Source organism: Sorex fumeus, unplaced genomic scaffold (genome assembly GCF_029834395.1).
Source record: "Sorex fumeus unplaced genomic scaffold, SorFum_2.1 ptg000006l, whole genome shotgun sequence".
Lineage (NCBI taxonomy): Eukaryota > Metazoa > Chordata > Mammalia > Eulipotyphla > Soricidae > Sorex > Sorex fumeus.
In genome coordinates this window covers 49813850-49827072 of record NW_026606063.1, presented here as the reverse complement: position 1 = coordinate 49827072, position 13223 = coordinate 49813850, and the positions used below count along the sequence as shown (strand labels likewise).

The 13223-nt window shown below is 44.2% G+C and overlaps 1 protein-coding gene across 3 annotated transcripts in view; it reads left to right on the top strand.

The window, feature by feature from the left end:
* The first annotated feature begins 2140 nt into the window (after positions 1–2140).
* Positions 2141–13223, top strand: part of SANBR (SANT and BTB domain regulator of CSR) — a 54029-nt gene continuing 42946 nt past the window's right edge. For 2 of the 3 annotated variants that reach the window (XM_056122885.1, XM_056122879.1), the window contains exons 1-2: positions 2142–2484; positions 9563–9721. In XM_056122885.1, the coding sequence (XP_055978860.1) occupies positions 9572–9721 (150 nt within the window). In that variant the 5' untranslated portion in view covers positions 2142–2484; positions 9563–9571. Of the gene's footprint in view, positions 2485–9562; positions 9722–13223 lie in introns of all 3 variants that reach the window. The other variant, XM_056122870.1, reaches the window with a different exon arrangement.

Sequence of the window (13223 nt, the reverse complement as noted above, 5' to 3'; positions counted from 1 at the left end):
CGTCCCTGATTCTTGATCGTAGACGGAGGTCGGAGGTCAGAACTCCGGATTTTTTCTCTCATTTGAGTGAAACGTGATATTCCAAGCATAGCTCTTTCTATTCTTCTTTGGGAGACCTGAATAGCGTTCTCATCCTGTTTGTGTAGGGCCCAGGTCTCTGAGGCATATGTTAATGCAAGAAAAACAATGGAATCAAAGAGATGTGCCCGGAGCTGGAGGTTCTTAGTCCTCTTAGCCCCTAGTGTGGCTAGTATTACCATTTATAATTTTGATATATAAAAAGTTACTTTCACCTTCACCACCACCACCGAAGTGCCCCACACCAATGTCTTTATGTCACCTAGTGCACCTCTTCTTCCCTTCCCCTACTACTTGGTTTGTAATCCAAGGCTAAGCGTTTATCATCACTTGATACTATTACTTTTTCTTCATATACCACAAATAAATGAGACTTCAATATTTGTTCTCTTTCTCTGAATTATTTGCTTAACATGATACCCACCAGTTCTATGCTAGTTGCAATAAAATGGATCCTCCCGCCCTCCCTTCCTTCCTCTGCAAGGAACCATGAACTGCTGGAGATTGAAGCCAGGTTAGCCACATGCAAGACAAGAACTTTATCCCCTATACTATCTCTGGTCCACTTGCATGGTGTACATAACACACAACTTTGAGGGGCATACCCAGTGGTCCTCAGGAATCACTTTGGGAGGACTCCATGTTGGGGGGACTTGGTGACCTTGTGGTACCTGGGATCAAACTAGATTGGCTGCCTGAGATTGGCAATTTCAAAAACAAGACTGGGCTTCCTAAATATTCTTATGCAGAGTGAGCAATTTAACCCACTTTACTATTTCTTTAGCCCCAACCCACAACTTCTTATCCATTTATCTCTCACTGAATATTTGGGTTGTTTCCATATTCCAGCTATTATATTCAGCACTGCTATAAACATAGGTGTCCATTTATCTTTTCAAATTGTTTTTTTTTAAATGTTAGGAGTAGATGCCAAGAATTGGGACATATGGAAGGAAACTTTTATTTTAGAAATCCCACAGTTTTCCATAGAGGTTGAACTGGAGGCATTCCCACCAAAACAATGAGCAGAGGTTCCTTTTTCACTGCATTTCTGCCCCCCCCCCAACACTTTCTGACAGATGCCATTTTCACTGGTTTGAGATGATAGCACTTTGCAAGTTAATTCTAAACTGATCTTACTTCTTTTTGTTCACCCTTGTTTTTTGTGGTAACCAACACACATTCTGACCTTTTCTGTATCACTTCCCTTAATGATGTAGGCTTAATAATCTGCCTCCAAGGGAAGGTAGATAACCCTTCACTCCATTATCTTCAGGAAGAGTCTCTAGCCTTCCAGTCTGCAATGTTTTCCCTAACAAGACCATCATTTGTTACTGTATCACACATTCAGTGAGTAACTTTCTCTTTTCCTTTGGTCAAGAATTCGGCTCCTACTTTCACATATCTGAGACAACACCACTAAACCATTTTTCAAGAGATGATTCTTGATTTTAAAAAAAAAATTTCCTCGGTACTCGGTATCCCTCAGCCATAGAGGTTTCCTGTTCTGCCTAATACAAATAGACGTGTAAGTGACTTGCGCCAGCGACCATTTCATCTATTCTTCGTACATTCTTCTATCTCCACTGTGCTCCCCCTTCTGAACTCACAGTTGGTCACCAAAGATCAGGCTCAGAGGATCTAGTTGCTAAGAAACAAGACGCTTTGAGGGTGCGGACGCTGCACTGCGACAAGCCTGGAAGTGTATGCAAAAAGAAGGGGGAGGCAAAGGCGAGGGTAGCGGGCGGCTGGCTGCAGCTGCCGGTAGGGAACCCCTCCCGCCGGTAGGGCTTGCAGCTCATTGGCTCCGCCGCTGCGGTGCTGGCTCGCGATTGGCCCGTAGCGCTGCCCCGCCCCCTGCGCCGCGGCCCAGTGGGCGGAGGCGGTGCCAGGGCGCGGTGCGGGGTGTGCGGGCCGGGCTGCCCGAGCTGGATGGCACGAGCGTGGGCGGTGCCGACCGCTGCGGGTGACCAAGGCGCTGCCGAGGCCTCCGCGGCCCTGTGGAGGTGAGCGAGACCCGGAGGGGACGCGGGTGCCCGCGGGGGCGAGGGGCGGTGCCACTAGCCGCAGCGCGTTCTCGCTCGGGCCCCCTGACCCGGGAAGGGTGGGCCCGGGGTCCTGCTCGCCCAGACGGCCCTCAGCCTAGTCCATGTGGCCCCAAGTCCCACTGCCTGATCCCCTGCGCCCCGGCGGAGGAAGCCCAGTTCTGCCCACGGGTCGCGTCCCCGGTGCAACGCGCTTCTCCCCGGGCTCCGTCCCACTGTCAGGCGTCTTTGTCCGTCCCCGACCCGCTCAGCCCCCGAGGAGTGTCTGCCCCTTCGCGGGGCGCGGGCTGGGGAACTCGGGGGAGAAGGTCTGGGATGCCGCGGACGTGCTGCGCCTGGAGCCATTCTTCCTGGATCTCGGGTAGGATTTTTCTTTCTTTATCTATGGCAGCCGCCTTGGTCCTCAAGTAGGGTCCGAGTATTCTGCCCCCAACCACGCTGGATGTCTTCGTTTTATCATCCCTCCTCTTTCTGCCAGAGGCGTCTACATCCCCGCCCGCCCCACCGCCCCACTGTCTACCCGTTTTGTCATTGTCGAGAGGGAATCGTCAGTGGACAAGATCCCCTTTCATTTGAAAAAAGAAAAAAAATCATCAGATGCTGGGCGTGGACCTCTGGTCTTAATAGGTGTGTCTTTCTACATTTAAATGATCCAAAATTGTGGGAACGGGGGAGAGGGCCGAGTTGTGTTCTCCAAAGGTGTAGTGTATGAAAAGAAATTTTAAAACACAAAGTATTTTATGATATCCAAGTCACCACCTTACTTATTAAACTTGGGAAAAGCAGAAAAGAGCAAAGAGAATTTTTTATTTCTGCTAACGTATTTTCCTCTCCTCATCTTTGTTTTTGAGGTGGAAGTAGTTGCACACTTGGTTGTGGTGTTCTCCAGTGGTCACACACCTTTTAGTGGCTGTGCTCACACACACTTGGTAATAATGTAGCAAAGATCATGCATTTGTGATCACCGCTCATTCCTGGGGCAGTGCCAGGCATCAAACTTGAGGCCTTTCACCTGCAGGGTAGATGATCTACCACAAAGCCCACATGAGCCACATTTGTGGGCTTTGCTCTCTCCATTTTCCTGTCATATTTATCTTTAAGTCTTAAATCTGAGGAGATCTGGAATGGTAATGTTACAGGCTTGAGCTATGTAGTCCTCGCTGTGTGCTAGACAACCCCAAAAGGCCCACTGCCCAGATGGTGCCTTACATAGTACCAGGACACAGTGTCAGGTACTCCACATGTACGACTTTACAGACTAGTTACAGACATTATTCTTGTTTTACAGACAAGAAGAAAATTGAGACTGAGGAGCTGGAGTGACAGCACAGAGGGTAGGGTGTTTGCCTTGCATGCAGCCAACCCAGGTTCGATTCCTAGCATCCCATATGGTGCCCTGAGCACCGCCAAGAATAATTCCTGAGTACAGAGCCAGGAGTAATCCCTGTGCATCGCCAGATGTGACCCAAAAAGCCAAAATAAAATTAAAAAGAAAATTGAGACAGCAATAATCAGAATTAGACTATTCATAGATGAAAATTTGGACTGTCAACTACAGAGTCTACCCTGGGACCTCTTACCTGATTCTAGCCATGGCACTGCTCTGGTAATTTGGAAGTTGTGGTTTTTAGAGATGCTTGGTTTTTCTTTTGTTTTTTGTTCAAGGTGTGTGGTTTCCATCACACCCAACAGTTTTGAGGGTCTACCACCCTGTCTGTGCTTCAGTGTTTACTTCCAGTTGTGCTCGGGGATTATGTGATATTGGGGACTGAACTGGATCTGCCTCATGCAAGGCAAGCTCCTTAGCCGCTGTACTTTATCTCTGTTTTGTGGGGGACGTTAACTGGGAGCCACATTCAGCAGTGCTCAGGGTTTCCTTCTGGCTCTGTGTTCAGGGATCACTCTTGGCAATGCTTGGGGTATTAAGATGTATATGGTGCTAGAGATTGAACCAGGGTTGGTTGCTGCAAGGTGTTTTAACTCCTTGCAGTACTTTACCTCCTCCACTATTGCAATGACCCCTCTTTTCTCTATTTTAATGTTCATGTAGAAGCAAATAGGATAACTTTATACTGTCCACCCCCTGCTGTGTCTTATGTAAACAATTATATTAGTCTCAAAGTTTCCTCATTCCAGTATTTAAATATCTCATAGTACTCCTCAACATAGACTTGGGAAGTAGGCACTATTACTTTATGCTTCATAATATTTGTTAAAGCAGTCTGTAAAATTTCTATCACTTAATTTTTTTGCTGAAGTTTGGATGACTTTCCTTGGCTAGCATTGTGGAGTTAAAATTCAAACTAGGGCTCCAGACTCCTGAGTCTGAAGAGTGCTTTTTTCTTTCCTCTTTTTTCTTTTTTCTTTTTTTGCAGTGCCAGATACTACTTTTTCAACTGTACTGTCATTGTCCCTTTGTTTTGTTTTTATAAAATAGATATTTCTAGGGCTGGAGTGATAGCACAGTGGGTAGGGCGTTTGCCTTGCACGTGGCCAACCCGGTCGACCCGAGTTCGATTCCTCCGCCCCTCTCGGAGAGCCCGGCAAGCTACCAAGAGTATTTCTCCCGCATGGCAGAGCCTGGCAAGCTCCCCGTGGCATATTCCATATGCCAAACACAGTAACAACAAGTCTCACAATGGAGACATTACTGGGCCTGCTCGAGCAAATTGATGAACAACAGGAGGACTGTGCTGTGCTACAGATATTTTCCCATAGGAACAACTTATATTTGGAGATTATATTCATAACTCCGCAGTCTCCTGCCCCCGCGCCTGGCTGCCCTTGCCGGGTCCCCTTGGAGGGGAGCTGGTTGAGCTTTCCTCCCCGCCCCGACCAGGGCTCCAGCAGCCAAAGACCTCTAGGACCAGCCACCACCATGCTGAAACCACTCTCCACAAACATGAAGGTACTGGCAGAGGGACAAAGTCACGCAGGTTCCGGGGCCAAGATCTCCAAGCCTACTCGGATTGGGGCCGGGCATCCTCCACCCAGATCCTCCAAATTCCAGTAGGCAGGGGTCACACCCACCAACTGGCCCCCTGACGCCGTGTAATCCCATCAACGACCAAGACCCAGAGACTATAAAAACCAGCTCCTGGAAGAGAATAGTGCAGTCTCCTGCCCCCGTGCCTGGCTGTCCTCGCCGGGGCCCCTTGGAGGGGAGCGGGTTGAGCTTTCCTCCCCGCCCCGACCAGGGCTCCAGCAGCCAAAGACCTCCAGGACCACGGCCGCGCAACATCTTATTATGACATCTTATTATCTCATTCCTACTTTGGACAAACTGGCAGGCTACTGAATGTAGCCTGCCCACACGGCAGAGTCTAGCAAACTCCCTGTGGCGTACCCAATATGCCAAATACCAGTCACAATGATGGGTCTCATTCTCCTAAAGAGCCTTGAATATAATCTCAGGGCTAGGATGAAGGAGACGTTACTGGGGCCTGCTCAAGGCAATCGACGAATAACAGGATGGTCGTGATTCGTGATTCGTGATATTCATAACCCAGAATTTTTATATCTAATAAATCTGTCTGGGACTGTCTGGGAATCCTTGTCATTATTTTAAAATTTGGGGGCTGGAGTGATGGTACAGCAGGTAGGGTGGCTTGCCTTGCACACAGCCAACCCATTTTGATCCTTGACATCCCATATGTTCTCCAGTAGTGATTCATGAGCACAGAGCGAGGACTAACCCCCCACCCCAGCACCACAGGGTGTGGCTAAAAATCCAAAAATAAGTCAATAAACAAATTAGGAGCAATAGTAAAGCAGTTAGGTGCTTACCTCCATGTGGCCAACCCAGGTTTGATCTCCAGCTTCATAAATGTTCTCCTGAGCCCTCCAAAAGTGATCCTTCAGCTCAGAGACAGGAGTTAGCCCTGAGCACCAACAAGAATGACCCAAAAACAAAAACAAAAGAAACTTTTTTTGGTGAGAACATCCCCTTAGTGCTCTGAAGTTGCTCCTGGCAGTATTCAGAGGACCAGGCAGTGCCAGGGCTTAAACTTGGGTCTTCTTCATGCAAAGCATTTACTCCAGCCCTTTAGTCTATCTCTTCTCCTCCATTATTTTTAGCTGTAAATTTATGTCCCAACTTCAGATACAGTGCCTTGCATTTAGTAAGTGAATAAAATAAATATTTAGGACTTTTTGTTTGATAATATTTATGGGATACTCCTGGCTGTGCACTTTGCACTCAGGAATCATGCCTGGCAGTGCTTTGGGGACCTTACGGGATACTGGGAATTGAACCCAGGTTGGCCAAATACAAGGAAAATGCCCTACCTGCTGTACTATTGCTCTAGCCCCCAATTAAGAAATATTTCAGTTACATCAATAAAAAATACTTTACATTCTTGTATTGTTGGATTAGCTTTATTGAGGTAGAGTGGACATCAGTTCTTAAATTTCTTTGTTCACTGACTTATAACTAACATAAGATATGATCTGTGCCAGAGAGTTAGTTCAGCAGACTGAGTGCATGCTTTGCATGCAGGAGGCCTGTTTTCAATTCTGGCACTGCATGTGGTCCCCTGAGCATCAATACTGAATGTGACCCCCAAACAAGTGAAAGATATAATCTTCCACTGTTTATAGCTAATAATCACATGGCACAGCAACAGTGATTATGGTTAGTCTAGAAGATAGATTAGCTTGATTTTGTTTCATTTGACTGCATCTAAAATTAAGTGTGCTCTACCTCCTGCTGGTGCCAGATAATCGCATCATCAGCCACCATCCAGATCACAAGGCTACTTCTCCTGGAAGGGAGCATAACATGAGGCCCCCATAGCCATGCCACCGGACTCTGCACCAGGCTGTTTCACCCGGGGTACCCCAGAAGGGGTCGGGTGAGAGCCCTCCCCACCCCAAGGGACCCAGCCCCAGCAGGCAAAATCCTCCAGACCCAACTGCTGCCACATTCAAGGCCATTTCCCACATGTTGTGGCAGAGCCTCACACATGAGTGAGCATATTCTTGGACCACGCAGCCACAAATGCGGCCACACGACACATCATAAGACACTCCTTACCCATTCTCCCTAAGTACTACACCACATTTTTTTATGTAGGAGTACTGCTATTTATTCAGCCACTGATTAGCTTATTGAATTGTGCATGAACTCCACTTTACTTTTTTTTTCATTTTTTATAATTTTATTTATTGAATCACCATGAGAGCATTTACAAAGCTTTTGTCTCAGTCATACAATGAAACACCCGTACCTTCACCAGTGCCCACTTCTCCACCCTCAACAACCCCAGTATACCCCCATCCCACACCCTCCCCTTACCTTTGGGGCAAATGGTTTCCACATTAATTTCTCTCTACTTTGATCACATTCAATATTTTGACACCAGATCCACCATTATTATTTGAGATTTTACCCCAACACTCAGATCTGCTGAAAAGGCAACAGTAGAAAAATTGTTTCCCATTGCTGATTATGAATAACATGATCGCGTGGCTGCAGTAGTGGCCACGCAATTTTGAAATTCCAAAATTTTAACACTTAAATCTGGAGGGATTTCTGTTAGAACCTGCTGGGTTCTGAGATTTGCTCCGGAGTCTCTGGGATCATGGCCATTAAGCAGCTTGATCAGGAGCCAGAGAGGCCGTTCATGGGCGATGACTTGGGGTCTTGTCGGGGTGGGGAGGACAGGACCGGCTCTACCCCCATCCTGTGAGGCCCAAAATGCCTCATCACTGTGGGCCCAAACCTGACTGTCCAATGGACTCTGAAAGATGACGGCCACCAAGCCACCAGGGGAAGCAGGCAGAGAGACAGCACCATTTCCCCCCTGGGGTGGCCCAGCAACAGTAACCTACTGCGTGGTCCGGACATATTTCTGCCAAAAGCCGCTGGGTTTCGAGATTTGTTTCTGAGTCGCTGGGATCATGGCCATTAAGCAGCTTGATCAGGAGCCAGAAAGGCCGTTCATATGCGATGATTTGGGGTCTCGTTGGGGTTGGGAGGAAGGGACCGGCTCCACCCCCACCTCGTGAGTCCCAAAATGTCTCATCACTGCAGGCCCAAACGTGACTGTCCAGTGGCCTCTGGAGGGTGGCGACCACCGAGCTGCCAGGGGGAACAGGACAAGGCACGAAACCTATTCCCACCTGGGTTGGCCCAGCACCGGTAACCTACTGCAGGGACCGGACACATTTCTGCCAAAAGCTGCTGGGTTTCAAGATTTGTTTTTGAGTCTCTGGGATCATGGCCATTAAGCAGTTCCATCAGGAACCAGAGAGGTCATGCCTCCAATTATATAGCTGAGCCAGAGGTGGTTTGTGGGTGTGTTTCCCACATACCTAACTTTTGGCCATTTACTTCCCTGGTAAACTTTGTGCCAAGTTTTTGGGGTCTGGCCAAAGGCACAGCAGCAATTTGGGGGTATCTGGAAGTCTGAAGGCTCCATCGGGCTGCTGATGCACTCGCCTCACAGGTACAGATTGACCTGCTGGCGGCACCATACCCCCGACTACACCACATTTGATGGGGTTCATATAGTAGGCAACAAATCATAGAGGGAAATATATGTATGTATATATAAATATTTTCATATATATATATGAAAGCTCACATAACTCAACCTTTAATAACATGTTAGTGACATCCTAAAGAATGTCTTAATGGCCCCTGCCAAAATAGAACAATTTTCACAGTTCTCTTATGAATACTTTTTTGTAAGCATTTTCAGCGGTTTTTCATAACAGACAATACAAAATATATTATTTTGGCTATGCTTTAGGCTAGGATTTGGGGCTTGGAATGGAAACATCGCAAATTTGGTGGTGGGAAGCTGTAGTGGTGGTGGAATTTGTGTTTGAATATTAAATGTAATCAAATATTGTGAACTATCTTATAAAATAAAAAATAATAAAATAAATAAAATTAAGTGTTCTAAAAAAATACTGTTTTGTCTTAGAGGAACTTTTTTTTCTTCAAAAGAGTGTTAAGTTTTTTTAATCCAGCCTTTAGTTTTTCTGTTTTTTGGTTTGGGGGCCACATTTGGTCCCCTGAACACTGGCAGGAATGATTTCTGGGCACAACATCAAAAGAATATTATGAATATTATAATTAATCTTTTCCCTATCACATTGATTTTACTGTTAATATTTTGTTGTGCTTTTATTTTACTTTTTGGCTTAGGGGCATTTGGAGGATTGAATCTGGGTTAGCTGTATGTAAGGCAAATACCCTATCAGCTGTACTATTGCTCTGGTCCTCTGTTATGATTTTTCTAAATAACATGTATCCATTTATTTGTTTTTCTGTCTATTCATGCACCAGTACATATACTCACTTGCTATTATATTTGAAGAAATATAAGCTGTACATTCTGTATTTATTTTAGGTCAAGTATAACTGATTTATTAACATTCTCAAAACATTTGAACATAAGATATAAGTAATTTTTTCTCTCTGTCTCTAGTTCCAAAAGATGAGTCATGGATATTCAGAAAACAACAATTTCCTGAACAATAACAACCAAATGGTGTTAGACATGATTCTTTATCCATTAATCGGAATCCATCAGACCATCAACTGGGAAACTGTGGCAAGACTTGTGCCGGGATTAACACCCAAAGAGGTAAATAACAGTCTCCAGATACCTCTTGAAAAGAAAATCTGAAAAAAAAAAAGAAAAGAAAATCTGAAAAAGTAACAAATTTTAAGGAACAATGAAGACAGATTTTAGTTACTCAGATCATATACATGCTGAGAATACATAATGAATAATTTCACTAAATGAAAACTATATAAATTATATAGTATATAAATCTACCTGAAATATTTAAATTCAACCATGTCTTAATGCTTATAACTGAAAATTCTCTAATGATATCTTTATACAAGCAGTAAAGGTGTTTCTATAAAATTATAGTTTTTGTTAATCAGATAATGTATTATTAAATCTATAAAGTTATGATTCTCTAATATATAAAGTTTCATAAAGGAAAAAAGTTGAAAATTTGTGTTGACTTTGGTTTCTGGGGGTGCTTGTTAGTTTTGGGGTGCCACTCCTGGGTGAGGTTCAGGGCTTACTCCTGGCTCTGCTTTCAGGAATCACTCATGGAGAGGGCTCAGGGAACAATATGGGGTGCCAGGGAACAAACCTGAGTTTGCTGCCTGCAAGGCAAGCACCATACCCACTGTACTGTGTCTCTGACCCTCCAGCTTCAGTTATTTAATATATAAGTCAAGTATATACCAACATTATAATATCTATGCTACTGGGCCAAAGAGATCATAGAGCAGGTAAGGCATTTGCATTGCATGCGCCCAGGTTCGATCCCAGGCACCCCATATGAGCCCCAGGACTCCATCAGGAGTGATCCCTGAGCACAGCCAGGTGTGGCCCAAAAGTCCCCCACAAAAAATACATATACTACTATGAACCAATGGCCGACCCAAGTTCGATTCCTCCACCCCTCTCGGAGAGCCCGGCAAGCTACCGAGAGTATTTTGCCCGCACGGCAGAGCCTGGCAAGCTACCCGTGGCTTATTCGATATGCCAAACACAGTAACAACAAGTCTCATGATGGAGATGATACTGGGTCCACTCGAGCAAATCGATGAACAACGGGAGGACCGTGACTATGAACCAAATTTATATGTCATAGATACAAACCAAAAAACACTCAAAGTAGTACTGTTTATTTAGTGTCATAGGTGTTTGATTAAAGTTAAATCACAGTTATAACACACATGTACAGTAATAGCATAGAATTTTTTTGGTTTTTGTTCAGCCTATACTGCCATGTGCCCTTCAAAGTCTTCATGTCTTCATTCTCTCTTAACTTTTCTTTCTTTTGTCTGTTATAGAGTCTTGGCATATACCACGACATTACTCGTCTTCCCTTGATATGAATACATACCTCCTCTACCAAGTCCCTTCCTTACCTTTGTCCTTTCTTGTTGTGTGTGTGTTTTGTTTTTTGGTTTTTGTTTTTGGGCCACACCTCCATGCTGTGTGCTGTCATGCACTGAACTAAGGGCCTCATGCCTGCCAGACACATAATCTACCATTTGAGCTATATCCCAGAAGCCTTTGAAATTTATTTGTATTATCATTTATGATTATTCTTATCATTATTATTATTGTCTGACCTTTGAGTCACTCCCAGCAGTTCTCAGAGCTTACTCCTGGTTCTATGCTCAAATATTCTCCAGGCAGTGCTTGGAAGGACTTTGTGTGGTGCTGGGGATCCAACCTGGGTTGACCTCATGCAAGGACAGTATCTTTCCCACTGTATGGGCTCTCCAGTCCTGAAAAATTAACTTTTAAATAAATTAGAACTAAATGTGAATCAGATATTTTTGTTGTCATTGTGGGGCTACACCTGTTTGTGTTCAGGGCTTACTTTTGTCTCTGCCCTGAGGGATCACTCTTGGTGGGCACAGGGTCCATATGGGGTGCCAGGGATTGAACCTGGCCCAGCTGAATGCAGCACAAGTGCCCTACCCACTATTATTATCTCCAGCCATTATCATAGTATTTTTAAGTAGTGTCAATTTTTAAATAACTATCATTAGGTAAAACATCTGTAAAGAACATATACTTAACAAAGGAAGTCTGACTTTACAGTAATCTCTTAATACCTATAATATATCAGATCTATTTCTGGATTTACTATTTCAGTCCGTTGATATCATCAATTTAATCCTGTTGACAGTTCCATATTGAATTACTTTCAATACTGTTTTAATATCAGTTGAAAGGAAAATAACCCCACTTAAGAAAAAGTGTTCTGAATAGTCTGAGAAACACAGTTACAAAGTTGTTTTTGATTTTCAGTCTTACGGTATTCTAACACTTATCCCTTTACCAGTGCACATTTCCCACCACTAATGTCCCCAGTTTCCCTCCGGCCACCTCCACCACCTACATCACCTCATCCCTCCAGCCTGCCTCTGTGGAAGCACCTCTCTCTCTCTCTCTCTCTCTCTCTCTCTCTCTCTCTCTCTCTCTCTCTCTCTCTCTCTCTCTCCCCTTGCTCTTGCTCTCGCTCTCTCTGTCACACACACACAACTTTCCTTTCCTTTTTTCCTTTTAGGTACTGTGGTTTGCAGTCCTGTTACTGTAGGGGTATCATGTATATCACTTTGCCTCCTTTCAGCACTCAGTTCTTGTCCAAGATGATCATTTCTAACTATCATTGTCATAGTGGCCCCTTCTCTATCCTAACTGCACTCCCCCTCTTTGTGGCAAGCTTCATGGACCAGTCCAAGGGAAATATTTTACATTGTGACCTAATAAACATATAAATATGACATTTTCATTAAGGTACACTTACCTTGCTATGATAAATGTACTATTTATTTATTTATTTATTTTGGAGCTGGGCACACCTGGTGATGCTCAGGGCTTACTCTTGGCTATGTGCTCAGGGATCATTCCTAATGGTGCGCAGGGACTATATAAGATACGAGGGATCCAACCCATGTCAATTGTGTTCAAGGCAAAGTCCTACCCAGTGTACTGTCTTCCAGCCCTGATGAATACACTCTTGACAACCTCTAATCTGTGTTAAAGGGGAATATTCTTCTAGAAACAAACTATATCCTGATGTATGTAACTATGAAGAATTACTAAATATTTTTATAAGGAAAATCTCAATCTTAGAACAACCTTTATTATGTCATTAAAGAAAATTTAATGTCACTAATGAAATATTTTTGAGAATGTCACTAATGAAATATTTTTGAGAGTTTTGGGACCACACCAGTGGTGCCCAGTGGTTCTTTTGGCACTATCCTTAGGAGTTGCTCCTGGCAGAGTGTGGGGAACCATGTGGTACCAAAGATCAAACCCAGACCTCCCACATGCAAGCATGTGCTTGCTTAGCCCTTTAAGCTGTCTTCCCAGCCCCTTAATCAGATACTTCTGAATTTGCTTTCCATTCACATTTAGAATTTGCACTTGAAACTCAGTTAATACAAAGAACTAAGTTCTTAAGTAAATTATTAAAATTACCCACTGATAATAGATACAAACCGCAGAGAAATATAAAGGCATTTTTCTTTCTTTCTATTACAAATTTTTTAAATTTTTAATTGAATCACTGTGAATGATTCAATTCAAAATCACA